This window comes from Rissa tridactyla, chromosome 1 (genome assembly GCF_028500815.1).
Source record: "Rissa tridactyla isolate bRisTri1 chromosome 1, bRisTri1.patW.cur.20221130, whole genome shotgun sequence".
Lineage (NCBI taxonomy): Eukaryota > Metazoa > Chordata > Aves > Charadriiformes > Laridae > Rissa > Rissa tridactyla.
This window is the reverse complement of record NC_071466.1, coordinates 93417608-93431855: the sequence shown is the minus strand read 5'-3', so window position 1 is coordinate 93431855 and position 14248 is coordinate 93417608. Positions and strand designations below refer to the sequence as shown.

Below are 14248 nucleotides of genomic sequence, written 5' to 3'. Positions count from 1 at the left end.
ATGCAAGTTTTATTTCCTCCGTTTTTTCTTCACTCATGCAAACAAACAGCATGAGTAGTAGTATTACTGTGATGTGAAGTGTTCTTAAGATATCTCTTCTGTTTTACCTGCTCCTTTCTAGCCAGGAAATTAGAGTGGATAAAGCATATCATCCATATCTTCTTACTGCTCATTTTTTTGTTACAGCCTTCCTATCAAGTTGACAGCAGTTCTAGGGTACGCAGAGCTGAGGTAACCAACTGGTAGGGACACTATATAATGGGTGTTTTGAATGCGCTGTGGTTGCAAGAACTAAAACTACAGTGAGGCTTTTTGGTATACCCTTTGAGCTGTTTGAAAATATTTACAGTTAACAGTATGGGGAAATATTTGGTAGAACTGTATTTGAAAGACAAATCTATGCTGAGCAGTGCATTGCAGTCATTGATTTCAAATGCTAGCTAATGCATTATTTCATCTAGCTTAATAGACATAGAGAGACCCGTGTGAAATTGAAGAAGACATAATTAACAGGAACAATACATATTTTTACCCATTAATCTGTGATGGGTTCTTGACTGTTTTGCTGCTTTTGTTTTTGGCACTAGTGACAAAGTTCTCCAGGCTGCAAAACAAATAGTTATAATTCGTTAAGAAAGACAAAGAATTTTGTTATGGTATTAGCAGTAAACAAGGACATATTTTTCTTCATCTCTGACAAATATTTCTAAGTATCTTAACTTCAGTTTTATATTTTATTATGGGTAGCATTAATGGCTTTTTTAACAGTTAGTTAATTTGAAATGAACAAGTTGAATTTTTTTTTTAAATGTTTCCTCTTATCTACAGAACTAGCTTGTCTTTGTTGAGAATATTTACTTTTCCTTGTTTTTCTGTCTTCCTTCACATTAACTCACCTTCTGATGGTCTCCATGGCAGCTGTGATGTTGTCTGTATTTCATCAGTGAAATGCAGGCATCAGATGACTTTGTATCTAAATGTTTATGAATTCAACAGCATGCAAGGGGGCACTACCCTTTCTGTGTGCCTTTTTTTTTGTTGTTGTTCTTAACCCATCTATGTGCAGGTATTTTTCTTCAAAAGGCTTCTCTAGATGACCATATGCATCAGTTTGAGTTTTGAAAAATTGGTGAGGTCATTTTGAGAATCTGTTTTGCTTACATTAGAAAAAATATGAACAAAAAATAGCAAATTAACATGCATAATGTAAATATCAGCTACCAAAAAGGGTAAAAGCTGAACCCTTTGTTGCAAATATTTATGTCTATATTTGAATTTAGGCCAGTGAACCCTCTTGAATTCTTTTCCATCACTGTACAGTACCTTTAGTGGTAAATCACACTTTGAGAAGAGATTCTCACTTTTAAATAGATACCGCATGCATTTCTTTTTTTCTTTTGCGCTACATAGTATTTCTAATTTGACATATATTTATTCTAATATTAGTTCAGTTACCTGGACAGAAAGTAAACAATTATGAAAATAAGTAATTGCAATGAGATTGTGAAACAGCTGTTAAGTGACAAAATTTATCCTGGCTTTTTGCATTACTGTAGGTTGAGAGCTAAGTTCTGATTTTTAAATTTAAGGGAAAAAGGACAATTAGCAAAATAAAAATCTATTTCTGCCATAGTGGTTTAAGACCTACTTCATCCTACTAGACTAAGAATTGTTACATGAAAATGAAATTTTGTCTGAGAAAGGGCTATTTTTGGAAATTCAATAGTAAATTCTTTGCGGGAAGAACTTATACAGCAAACTAATGACATTCTTGTTTCTGTATTACTTTCATCTGTCTTTTAAGGTAAACACACCTGTCAGAGTAAAAAGATACTCAGTTGACTCCCTTCCCTTACCACATTACTAATTCCAAGTGATATTTTAGCATCTTTTAATGTAATAAAATATAAAATAATTTTAAATATCTAAAAATATTTAATTACCTGCAGTTTTGCTTTTGAATAACTTTGGATCCTTTCCTTCTAAAGGCAACATTTTTCTCAAATCAAAAATGAATGATACTGACTTAGTGTGGACCTTCCTCTTCTCCCATCAGTTGTTGCTGTGCTCTTTGCCTTGGCCAGCCAAGTTTGCCTCCTGTCTATGAAGTTTAAGTATCGCCATCGATTAAACTGTTGATGTGAAATACATTCAGATGACTAGACATTTTAACTGTTTAAGAATCCTGATGTTACTTCTCACCAAAGGTCCATTTAGCCCAAAACCCTATCTTCAGTAGTAGCCAGAAGACAGTGATGAAGGTGAATATTTTGTGCTTCCCAGTGATCTGCAGATAAGTAACTTCTGAGTCAGAGAGATTTAAAAGCTCCTGTCTAAATGCTTTCTGAACTCTTGTAAATTGCTGGAATCCTCAACTTCATTTAACAGCTAGTTACACAATTTAACTGAATGCTATGTGAAATTGTCTTTGCTTTTGTTCATTTTGGTTTCCCTATATGAGAGTTGAACTTGGTGTCACCTTCCTCATGAATTTTGAGAAACAGTTAACAATCGTTTGCTAGTCAACTTTTTGCGTACCACTAATTTTACTCCTCCTTAGTTGTCTCTTTTCCAGACTGACTAGTATATTAAATCGTACTGAGAGCCTTAGATATACAGCTTTGATTGTCCTGTCATTCTTCTTTATACATTTTATATTTTTACAATGTTTTTTGAAATGAGGTAATCAAAACTGCATACATTATTCAGGCACAATATGGCTTTATGCAATTACTTTTGTACTGTGACAGGTATTTTCTTTTTTGTTCTTTGTGTTCCAAATCATTCCAAATACCCACTTTGCTTGTTTGGCTGCTTTTTAGTATTAAGCTGATACTTTTTTTAAAACGTCAGAGGTAAATACGAGTATATAATATAACTTTTATCATTACTTATTATAACTCAAGTGAGAGTACTAATAGATAATTTAGATCTCATTTGTATATCAAGCTTAGTGTTTCTTTTGTGATGTGAATTACTTAATTTTTAGATTAATTAAATATAATTTGCTTGGTTTTTTCCTACAGATCCTAAGTGCACAGCAGTCCTTCAGTGACTCTTCACAAATGGCTTTAATTTTTTTCTACCATTAGTACTGTCATTCTCTTTTCTAGATAATTTTTTAATGTATTGACAAACAAACTGTAACAGATACTGTTGTAGCATTACAAGCTTCCCGCAGGACTTGATCTTCAACAAGTTGAAGTGTAACAAGAGGATGAAAAACTAATTAAGTATGAATTTAGTGTATGCAGACACACTGAAGAAAAATAAGACCACTTATTCCTACCCTTTGTTTCCTATTTTTATTCAATTTTCATTTATTTATCGAAGGAAAGACTTCCTTTCTTACCCCACTGGTTCTCAATTTCATTAAGAGTATTTAATAAGGAAAGTTGTTAGAAGGAGTTGCTGGATATCTACAGTTTTCTGTGTTACCCAGAATTGTCTTCTGCTCATGATTCCTGCCTCCTTCACAGAAATCTGATAGATGTGGGAAGCAGTTTTGTTAATGCCTATGTATAGGATAATTCTTTTCCTTATTACACTTTTTCTCAAGTTTGTATAATACAGACAACACTGTATTGTATAAAGTGTCCAGGATTAGAAGATAAAAAAATAAAAAGTGTGTCTGCAGATGCTGAGTTCCTGTTTAATTACTTATCCATTTCTTACTGACATACAACATACATTCTTTTTTTTTTTTTTTCAGACAGTAGGAAAACTTATTCTACTAGTACTTTGCTCTGTACGTCTACAGAGAAATTGGATCTTATTCAAGTAGATAATTAAAATGCCCTTTCTTCGCTTCATTTTTAATCATTTCCCCTCCCCCTGAGGTAGGGATCATGTGAGCAAGCAATATAATTAATGCACAAAGATAATAAATTGTGAAAATTGTGAAATTAGAAGCCATGCTTGTCATAGATTTTTCTGCCTTCACATTACTTTCTTTTTTACTCTAGGTTATGCTTTTTTAAATTGAAATAGAAATCAATTTTATACTCTAAATCTCAGTTTTTTTGCTAGACCTACTTACTGCCCAGCCACTTCATTTGGGTTTCTTTGAGGAACTAAAAGATTCCCTCCACATGCCAAGACACAGCAACACGGTAGAGTTGATGAGCATCCACTCTGGATGTGTTATGCTCAAGCCATTAAACCTCTGTTCTCACCCCACCCCCCAACATTTTGCATACTGGAAAATACGAAAACTCTCCCTTTCTTGAGTTGTGTATATGGGCTCTTCTGTCACTGGCTCTGCTGCATCCAATGCGCTGGATCATAGAATCATAGAATCATAGGGTTGGAAGGGACCTCTAGAGATCATCTAGTCCAACCCCCCTGCCAGAGCAGGGTCACCTAGAGCAGGTTGCACAGGAACGCGTCCAGGCGGGTTTTGAATGTCTCCAGAGACAGAGACTCCACCACCTCTCTGGGCAGCCTGTTCCAGTGCTCTGCCACCCTCAGGGTAAAGAAGTTCCTCCTCATGAAAGAGTTTCCTCCTCACTGAAAAGAGCCTGGCCCCATCCTCCTGACATCCATCCTTTAAGCATTTATAAGTGTTGAAAAGATCCCCCCTTAGCCTTCTTTTTTCCAGACTGAAGAGACCCAAGTCCCTCAGCCTTTCTTCATAAGAGAGGTGTTCCAGTCCCCTAATCATCTTGGTAGCCCTTTGCTGCACCTTCTCCAGCAGTTCCCTGTCCTTCTTGAACTGGGGAGCCCAGAACTGGACACAGGACTCCAGGTGTGGCCTCACCAAGGCAGAGTAGAGGGGGAGGATGACCTCCCTCGACCTGCTGGCCACACTCTTCTTGTTGCACCCCAGGATGCCATTGGCCTTCCTGGCCACAAGGGCATATTGCTGGCTCAGAAAATACAGGATTTTTTTTTCCTCCTGTGAAGACCAAGATTCTCTGCTGCTGGTATTTTCCCCAAAAGTTTTACATTCTTTAAAAAAGAAACTGCTGATTGATAATCGATTCTAAGTATTCTGAAAGAGGTCTAAGTCTTGTCTTCAGTGTTGGTTTGATTTTACATTTACTACTCCCCCATGCTTACTTTTCAGAAAAAGCTACAGGATGTCTCCATGAAGTTTCGCCTATTTCAGAAGCCAGCAAACTTTGAACAGCGCCTACAAGAATGTAAAAGAATTTTGGATGAAGTGAAATTGCAGGTGCCCAAGATGGAGACGAAGAGTGTTGAGCAGGAAGTGGTACAATCACAGTTGGATCATTGCATGGTGAATATTTAAAGATGCTGTCTTTCTATTTGTTTTCTGCCTGTTCTTCCTTTCAAATTTAAAGTATTTTCAATGGCAATATAAATATTTTGGGGGAGATATTCGAAAAGATTCTGAGAAAGATTTAAGAGGAAAGTTACACAATGAAAGTTATAGGAACCTTTTTAGTTAAAGTTCAGTTTTTTTCAAGGACAGGAGGATAAAGCGTGGGTTGATCCTTGTCCTACTTCTCTTGTTTGCCTATGAGGTTAGAAGGACATTGTACACTTCAAGTTGTATTAAATTTCACAATTTCCCAGGATATAACAACACGGTGAAATAGGTTTAACAGTCTTACAGTAACTTTTTCCTTTCTATATGTTGTTGTCTTCTATCATGGTAAAGACCTCTCAGAAGCATGAGATGCCAATTAAATGAGTGAAAAAATTTGAAAATATGAATTTATGTGGAGAAAGCTAAAAATTACAGAATGTTGTTCTGAATTCAGGATGAGAAACAAAGTATCATTTACTCTCAAAATTGGAAAAAAAAATATTAAAATATCAAAACATTCTCATTTTGTTAAACTTTCTAACAATGGTGATGCACTTTCACCATGTCAAAATCCTGTGCTAATTCCCCCTTCCCATCTTGCATATGTGTTTATCTCCCTGGTTTAGCTTTATTTTCCACAATATGCTGCGGTCATGGAACTCTGTGATATAACCAAAAGAGATGTTGCAGTGCACAAGTCTGTTCTAGCCGGGAAGCACAAAACATAAAGGAAAACCATAGGTTACAGCTTCCATGAGATGGCATGCTGTGACTTTCTTACTGTTCAAGATCAAAAGATCACTTAAATATGTCCTAAAGAATATGAGCAAAATCTTTGATATCCCTGTAATCCTGAGTCGCTTTACTGTTGAAGGGAAGTAAAGATAAAGATGAAAATCACATGCTTGATGATAATAAAATGGAGATTAATTGAGATTTTAACAGCAAAAATCAGGACAATCGGATCCTTTTCTTCAGCTGTTGTTTGTTTTGGTTTTTTTTCTGGAGCAATGGCATATCTGAAGGTGTTAGGTTTTTTTCCCTCAACCTCTTTCAGATCTAAATGGAAGAATTCAAATTAAAAAATAAGCATGGAACAAGTCAATGTTACTTCTTTACATCTTGGGTTTTTCTTAAATGCAATTACCCTTAAATTCACATTCTTATCAGTATGACACAGTAATTAGAAGCCCTGTACTGAATTAAAGTATCGTCACTCAACAGCTAGCTCTTGCAGCTACGTCATACTCTGTGGAAGTCTTATGGTGTTTTTAGAGTATCTTTATCTGCGAAGGATCTCATAATGTTTCTATTTAAAAAATCTAGTCATAGTATCCCATCAGATGTTAGCCAATGTATATCATACAACAGCTTCCTAATTTGTTGACAGGTTTTCAGTGATGAAGAAAGTATTTATCATATTAAGCACCTAGAAAGGAGTTGTACTATACACATACTACCCTTAAAAAAATAAAATAATAACAACCATGTTAAGAATTGGCTTGGTAATTAACTTCAGAGTTAAATGGAGAAAATGTGCTTGGTTTTTTTTTATTAGATCTGCTGGAAAAAAAAAAGTCTTGTCTTTACTGTCCAGATGTACTAGACACAGATTTTACATTGAAGGAGATACTGCTACTAAAAGAAACGCTTTTAAAAATACAGATTAAAAAAGTACAGTGTAATTTATTTTGCAGTTCTGTCTAAGTATACTGGGCAGTAAGTTTATTTTCCAATGCATGATGGCAAAATGCTGGAACGGAGCATTAAGGTAGATGTCCCAACAGTACAGCTTCTCAACAGTTACATGTTTGCCATTCTTCACATACCCGTGTGGTAATGGACGCGCTGTATCTCTGTGGAATCTTTTTCCATTGTGGAATTTAGTGGAATTTCCAAGCCATGGAAGAATTTATTCTTAGATTAAAAAAAAAAATAAATTCATCTTCTGCTCTACTTACCTGAATTTTTATTGGGCATTTATGTGGCTGTTAAATGGTTTGAGTTACTAGGTCATACGTTTAGATGATGATACTGACTTTCTGCATACGGAAAGAAAGAATAGTTTTGTTTTTCTTAGTATCACTCATTTGAAATATTAGGGAAATGTATTGTGTTTACAAACTGCTTGCATGCTGTCACTTACTGAACAGCTGTTTATCCCTTATTTTTTGCTTAGTCATTGAAATAGTACAGGAAAATGCAGTGAATTATATTATATATTTTGGCTTAACATCATCATGCTACATTTTCTTGTATTTTTTTAAATTATTTAATTTTTTTGACAGTATTACACTTAGTAAATGTAGGGGGAATCCTCTATCCTACCAGTCTCTTGATTTAGTAGTATGAAAAACTTGACAGATTTTTAAATTAGTTTGGTGGCTATTTGTAGTTTAAGCGCATCCAACAAGCTGCATGAGTTGACAGAGGACATCTGTTGTTGCTAAAATACTGCATTATCTCAATCAGTTTGAAAACAACCATTGTCGTATCTTAAAACAATTAATGATGGCGTGTGCTTTCTCATCTATAACATTTCTACCATTGTTTTTGGTGACGAGTCTTTGAAGCCAATATTAGTAAATACAGGCTGTGCTGAATCTGTTAATTTGAATTCTGATTTAGAAACTGATTAATTTTTCTTATAAACTTTTTTTTTTAATACACACACACACACAAGGTAGTTTTCTCTATCCTTAGGTCACATACCATGATACCTCTCAAATCCTGCAGCTTTCAAATACGAGTGGAAGTTGCACAGAGTCACGCATGATGGTGTTTTTATACAGCAAACAGTGCAAAGACTTCTAGCCTGTCTTTATAATACCTTCAGTAGACTTTTCTGTTTTACTTACTTTAATGATGGCGTTTCACTTTCATATTTCTGTTTGGTTAGAAATTATACAAAAGCCTGAGTGAGGTGAAGTCGGAAGTGGAAACAGTGATAAAAACTGGGAGGCAGATTGTTCAAAAGCAGCAGACAGAGAACCCGAAAGAACTGGATGAAAGGCTTACAGCTTTGAAGTTGCAGTATAATGAATTGGGTGCAAAGGTAAGCTCTGTGTTTTTAATACAAAGCTCTACCCTCCTTTAACTGGCAAAGTGAAGAATAATCTTGGTGTGGTAAGTAAACGGGGTTTTTTATTGGTTCCTTTCAAGGCCATCACATTTTCTAAACGGTGGGATAGAAAGAATGGAGACTAAGGCAATCGTCAGGATGCCTATGCAGTTACTCTGAGGAAAAAGTAACCTTTTAGACAAATATAAAATTCCTTTATTACGATTTAAAATTATACTTTCTTAATGTTTTAATTTATGTTTTTATACCAGTTCATTGTTTTTCTAGGGGCCAGAGGGGGGTGTTGTTTCGTTTTAATGCCTCAAATAGTCACTTTTTTCAGAAACCTTAGGTCAGAAAAGTACTTGGATTTTTATCGTGATTTTTTCACATTTTACTTAAAGAGCTACTTCATAAAAGAGAGAATTCTACCCTTTTCATTTCCTTCTGCCTCTGAGTGTACAGATCTTTAAGTATATCATGTCTGTTTATTGCTGTTTAAAAATCTGTTGACCAAAAATTCTTGCTACTGCAGATTTCTTCAGGAGGCATTTGTGTACCACTCTGCTTTGCTGCTTCTGCATGCTTGACTACACGTCTTCAGTTATTGTCGTACCTGTTCCCTGTATATGTATCTTAATATATAGCCCACATAGAATAGCGTTTAGCTATCAGAATGTGGAATATCTGTCCCATTGTTATACATTTCAAATACCAGCGAACCCTTGTTTAGAATTTAGTCATTTGTCATCCTCCATTCCATAGTGATTATCAAATTTCTTCATGTTGGACAAAAGTAAATCATCATCCTTTGAGCTCTGTAATGAGGAATGTATTTCCTTAGAATACAACTTTTGCTTGTTTTGTTTTAGATCTGATATTTATACAGTGTTCAGTTTGACCACGTAGTGAATGTCAGCATAGGCTTAGGAGGATTACACGAATATTTTCCCAGTCTTCTTGTACATAATCTCACCTTCATCTCCAGAAAAAGACAAATAGTTCTTAAAATGTGGCAGACTTTTACCTTATGATGCCAATGAAAAGTTATTTATATATAACTTACCTTGTGGAGTCGATCCCTATTAACTTCCCAAACACTGTCATTCCTTGTGTAAAATTTCCATCTATACATCATATATTTCTTTATCGATTCATATACATTTAAATGCTGTTACACTTCCCAACAGGAAAACGTTTTGTTTACTCAATTTTTTCCCAAAAGTCAACTAAACAGACAGTAGGAAAGACAGACTACTAACCAATATTAACAAGACTGTGGTTGAAAAAAATCAGATGTGAGTCCCTAAAAGCTTTTTATGCTGGGTCTGCATTATCTATGGAGTGTGTTGCCTGCTCCTGAAGTACAGTGGCCTGCATGGACCTTCAAGCTCTGAAGAGGAGTTGTGGCATTGTCCTAAAGAAGACCAAGCAAATAATTCCATTAACAACTGTCCTTCATTATTCTCTTTTCTTCCTCTTGTTAGAAGTATCCACAGAACTTCTAAAAACTGTAGGATTAGAGTAAATCTGATGCTGTAACTAGCTGGATGAAGATTGTGAATGACAGATGTAGCTGTCCGTTTATTTTTAAAATTTATATACTTCAAATATATAAAACAGGACAGAATGCAAATTCTTTTATTTTGTCAGATTATAAATTATTAAAACCATAAATTATTACTAGCTAGGGAAATGAGCCCATAGTAATACTGAGAGTCAGTATGTGGTTTAAACACCTAAGGATAATCAAACCCCACTGTCTACGACAAAACAATAAGAGTTATGCTACTTTTGACAGCGCTAATACTCATTTGGGAACCTGAATTAAAACAGCTCGCTCTCTTGCTAGAAAAAAAAGGTATTAAGAGACATCAATCCTTTGAGTGTCAAGAAAACTGAAGAGTCTGCTTCATTAAGGTGTGGATAGCTATCATATGAGATTAGATAATATATTCGGTTTGTCCATTATGTTAGAAAGGACTGTAGTATTTATTCCTACATGATGTTTAACAAAACAGCAGACAGGTGCCATTGTTATAAGAAACCTCTCTTAACTAATGAAGGGGTAAAACTGTGCCATTAGGAAGCCATTAGTGATCTGAAGTGAGCCGTATTGCAAATTAATGCGTCTCAAAAATCTGCAGTGCTGTGTTTAGCTTTGTTGTCCTGGATGTAATTTCTCACATTTACTTTTACATAACAGGGTAGTTAACAGTTTTAGAGAGAGTCACAAAAGCACAGAGTTATAGAGCTAAAAGAATCAGTTGGCCATTATCAGCCCTAATTGATTGCATTGAGTCAAATTTAAGAGAAAACTGATAATAGTTATAACTAATAGTAAGTCTCAGGACTGAAATGTATAGTCTGAGGGAAAAGCGCATCCCCAGGCAGAGATTCACTTGTGTGATTTCACAGGTACTGCTTCAGGAGGTCCCCTCATATTTAAAACTATCCTCAAGCACATTTTTAAGCGTATGGAATGGTTTAATTTAAACATGTTGAACAATGCTGAAGTGTTGTGCTCTGAAATGGACAGGAAAATTATTATAATTTCTGATGATTTCTGTACATACTCTGTTTGTTTCTATGTATTTTAGGTATCATAACTTTAGACACTCTAAGCCTAGAAAATCTTCCCCTTAAGAAGAAGGGGAAGGTGTGAGGGTGTGGGGTTTTTTATTTGTTGCTTCTTTTTTTTTTTTTTTAGTATATACACATACAGATATAAATACCCAGGAATAGTCCTAATTGCTTAGGTAGTATCAGACCTTAAACCTCGCTTTGGTCTAGGAATGAGTTTTGTCTGTTTAGACCATCAAATTTTTCCCTTCGTTTTTAGCCAAATATGCTTTAAAAGCACGACCGATAATTTTGAAACTTCAGCATTGGACTCAGTGTAAATAGGTTTGAGACGAAACTGTAAGAAAACACAATGTCATTTGAGTGTCATGCTGTAACGGTCGCATTTTTATGGTAACTATCCCGTGCTTGTGCTTGCTTATGTGTTCTCTTGCTCGTATTCTCTCCCTCTCCGACACAAGCACATATGCATACATACACGCAAACAACTGTATTACAATTCAGGTAGTTCGTTGGTTGTGAGTGGCGGTAAGGTGGGATCCTTAGCATACTCGTGGCAAATCTCTCTCTGGTAATTCATTAGCACAGGGAGCTGGATTCTAAAAGCAAGTGGCAGTAATAATGTTCTTGCTGCTCTCCTAAGGGCATTGCATGCAGTAGGGGCTATTACTTACAAGGTCAGGTCTTTCCTCATAATCCCACTGCTGCACAGGAATTTTGGGCTGTAAGAGTGAAAGGCTGTAAAATACCTTTCTTTTCCTGTAAATACCTGCTTTTCTCATTTTACTTTTATTTATTATATCCAAGAATTCTTCCGAGTAAACTATCTATACTAGCTAAAATAGCTTTAAAATACAGAGAAAATTTACAGAGATAGTGTTTGCTATCACTTTATGATACAGAAGGCCTCTAGAGGGCACTGTTTCCTATTTTTCTTTAGAAATACATCTTTACATTTGAAGTACAAACAGAAACTGATTAATCAGTAACCTCTGGATATATAGACTGTATATGGAAATACTGTAGTATTATTAATAGTACATACATAATTTAGAGATGTATATAGCAACACAGATATTCTTTCTGTATTTGGGCGTGTATCAGTAACTTCATTTTATAGTATATCAGGTGTTTAGAATTCTTACACAGGCAATCAAGCTTAGGGTAGTGCGCTTTGCATTCTATTGCTGCTAAGTACCTGCAAATAGTTCTTTATAATGACTGTTAATACTTAACAGAGGAAGACATGAACAACATGTGTGAATTCATGGCTCTATGTATGAATGGAACTCTAAAAAGCTGAGTTTTATGGTCCTTCCCAGGAATTTACCTCTTGGCCTGGCTGTAAGTTCTGAGGTCTCATCTAATAAATTTGGTATACAAGAAAGAGCACATAAAGCATATTGAGTGAAGAAGAACTGTGCTGAGATTTTAGTAGTAAGCCTCTACAGTGTGATAATATACCATCAGGGACACTTTATTGCTTATTCCCTGTGCAAATCTGATCTGTTTACTCAGGGATACCAAAAGCCAGGTACCTAACGTCGGAATCACGGAATCTTCAGAGTTGGAAGGGACCTCTAGAGATCATCTAGTCCAACTCCCCTGCTAGAGCAGGATTGCCTAAAACATCATATTACATTTTAAAACCTCGGTCTCTCCTTGGCAGTAGAGCTAGGAATCAATCTGATCATTGCGCCACTACTTGTACTTCAACAGGGTCAAAGCCCAAAATAGTTTTAGTAGATACTGATACCAGTTTTGGATACCAGGCACTAATGTAGACAATTTTTTTCTATTTAAAAATGCTTAAATAAAAATTGGTGGCTACAGTCTCATTTGATTACTAATTGATATGCAAGGTAATTAGTAATTTCTTTTAAGTATTAGTGACCTGTGGAACACTTTTAATCGACCTTTTTTGATCGGGCTTTTTTAAACTTCAGCACAACATAATTTATTAATTAATTTTCTAACTATTAGTTGCCTAATGTCTATTGTGGTGTAGGTTCCCAACTTGAGATCTCTTCATTTACTCTTCTGCCTTCTCTACTAAGTGTATGGAACCTTCTCTCTCTCCCCCTGGACATGCTCAGGGGCTTCCAGGGAAGACTGTATTTCCCTTATTCCTCCAGGTTACACCAAAATTCAGTAGGACAGTCAAGACAGCATAAATACTCAGCCTTCTTTCCGGGTACCACGTAATGTAAGTACATTACAAGGTACTGTGTAAGTTCTTAGAACTTAACAAATAAACCAGAGATTGTCCATAGTACTTCACATCCAAAACGTTCAGCAAATTAAAAGCTTAAAGTCAACTGTACTGCCTTAGTTTGACATCGTTCAGTGACTTTTGTGTTACAAGATTTTGCGGTTTCTTTACCAGAGAATTTTTTTTTCTTCTATGTAGTGTAGCTATACGGAAAAAACCGGGAGGATTCAATATCACTATATGGCCATCTGTGTGAAAATATACTCTCCGAAGGGTTTTGACATCTATTTTGTGTCTCAAGGAAAGCCTGCTAATTCAATTGTTCCAAATTAATTTGCTATGCATGACTTCAGAATCGAGGAGGAGGAGGTTTGCAGAGGTCTGCTGCTAGTTCAAACTCAATATGTCTTTATGCACATATATTTCTTGTATGTGTTTGCATTCTAGCAGCAAAATTACAGCTATTGAGACAACTAAGGCAAGATGTAACTATATGAAAAGTGCAGTTTGGCTTGTGAAATTGCAAGTTAAGCTTTTCTAGAAAATGATATATAAAATCATTAAACCTGTTTGAAGAGTTAAGAAACACATGTTTTCTTTCTGCAGGTGACAGAAAAAAAGCAAGAGTTAGAGAAATGCTTGAAATTGTCCCGGAAGCTACGAAAAGAAATTAATGCTATGACAGAATGGCTTGCAGCGACAGACGCAGAATTGACAAAGAGATCAGCTGTGCAGGGGATGCCTAGCAATTTGGATGCTGAAATTTCCTGGGGCAAGGTAACAATGTAACGCACAGCGTACCTTTATATATCTCAGTTTATGCATATTACCGAAAGATAGATTTATTTCTTGATAAAGAAAGTGAATAAAAATTCTGGCGTTTTAATAAGTGGAACTTCCTAACTGTCATGGCATTATCTCACCCTAACATTAATGCTCAGAAAAGTTTAAACCATCTTGTCAATAGCACAGTTCAGCTTCGTATTGCCGTAATCTTCACTGAGATTAATTTGAAGTTAGAATTTCATTTTTTAGAGTACTATAAATTATCCAGCCAGTATCCATGTAAATAAAGATCCATGTAAATAGAGATCCCTTTCCTTCTCCTCCCATTCTG

At 35.5% G+C, this 14248-nt stretch overlaps 1 protein-coding gene across 10 annotated transcripts in view; it reads left to right on the top strand.

Moving 5' to 3' along the window:
- DMD (dystrophin) overlaps positions 1–14248 on the top strand; it is a 1301546-nt gene that overhangs the window by 604027 nt on the left and 683271 nt on the right. For all 10 annotated transcript variants that reach the window (XM_054189211.1, XM_054189212.1, XM_054189209.1 and 7 more), the window contains 3 exons: positions 5069–5242; positions 8175–8330; positions 13738–13908. In XM_054189211.1, coding sequence (XP_054045186.1) covers positions 5069–5242; positions 8175–8330; positions 13738–13908 — 501 coding nt within the window. The remainder of the gene's footprint in view (positions 1–5068; positions 5243–8174; positions 8331–13737; positions 13909–14248) is intronic.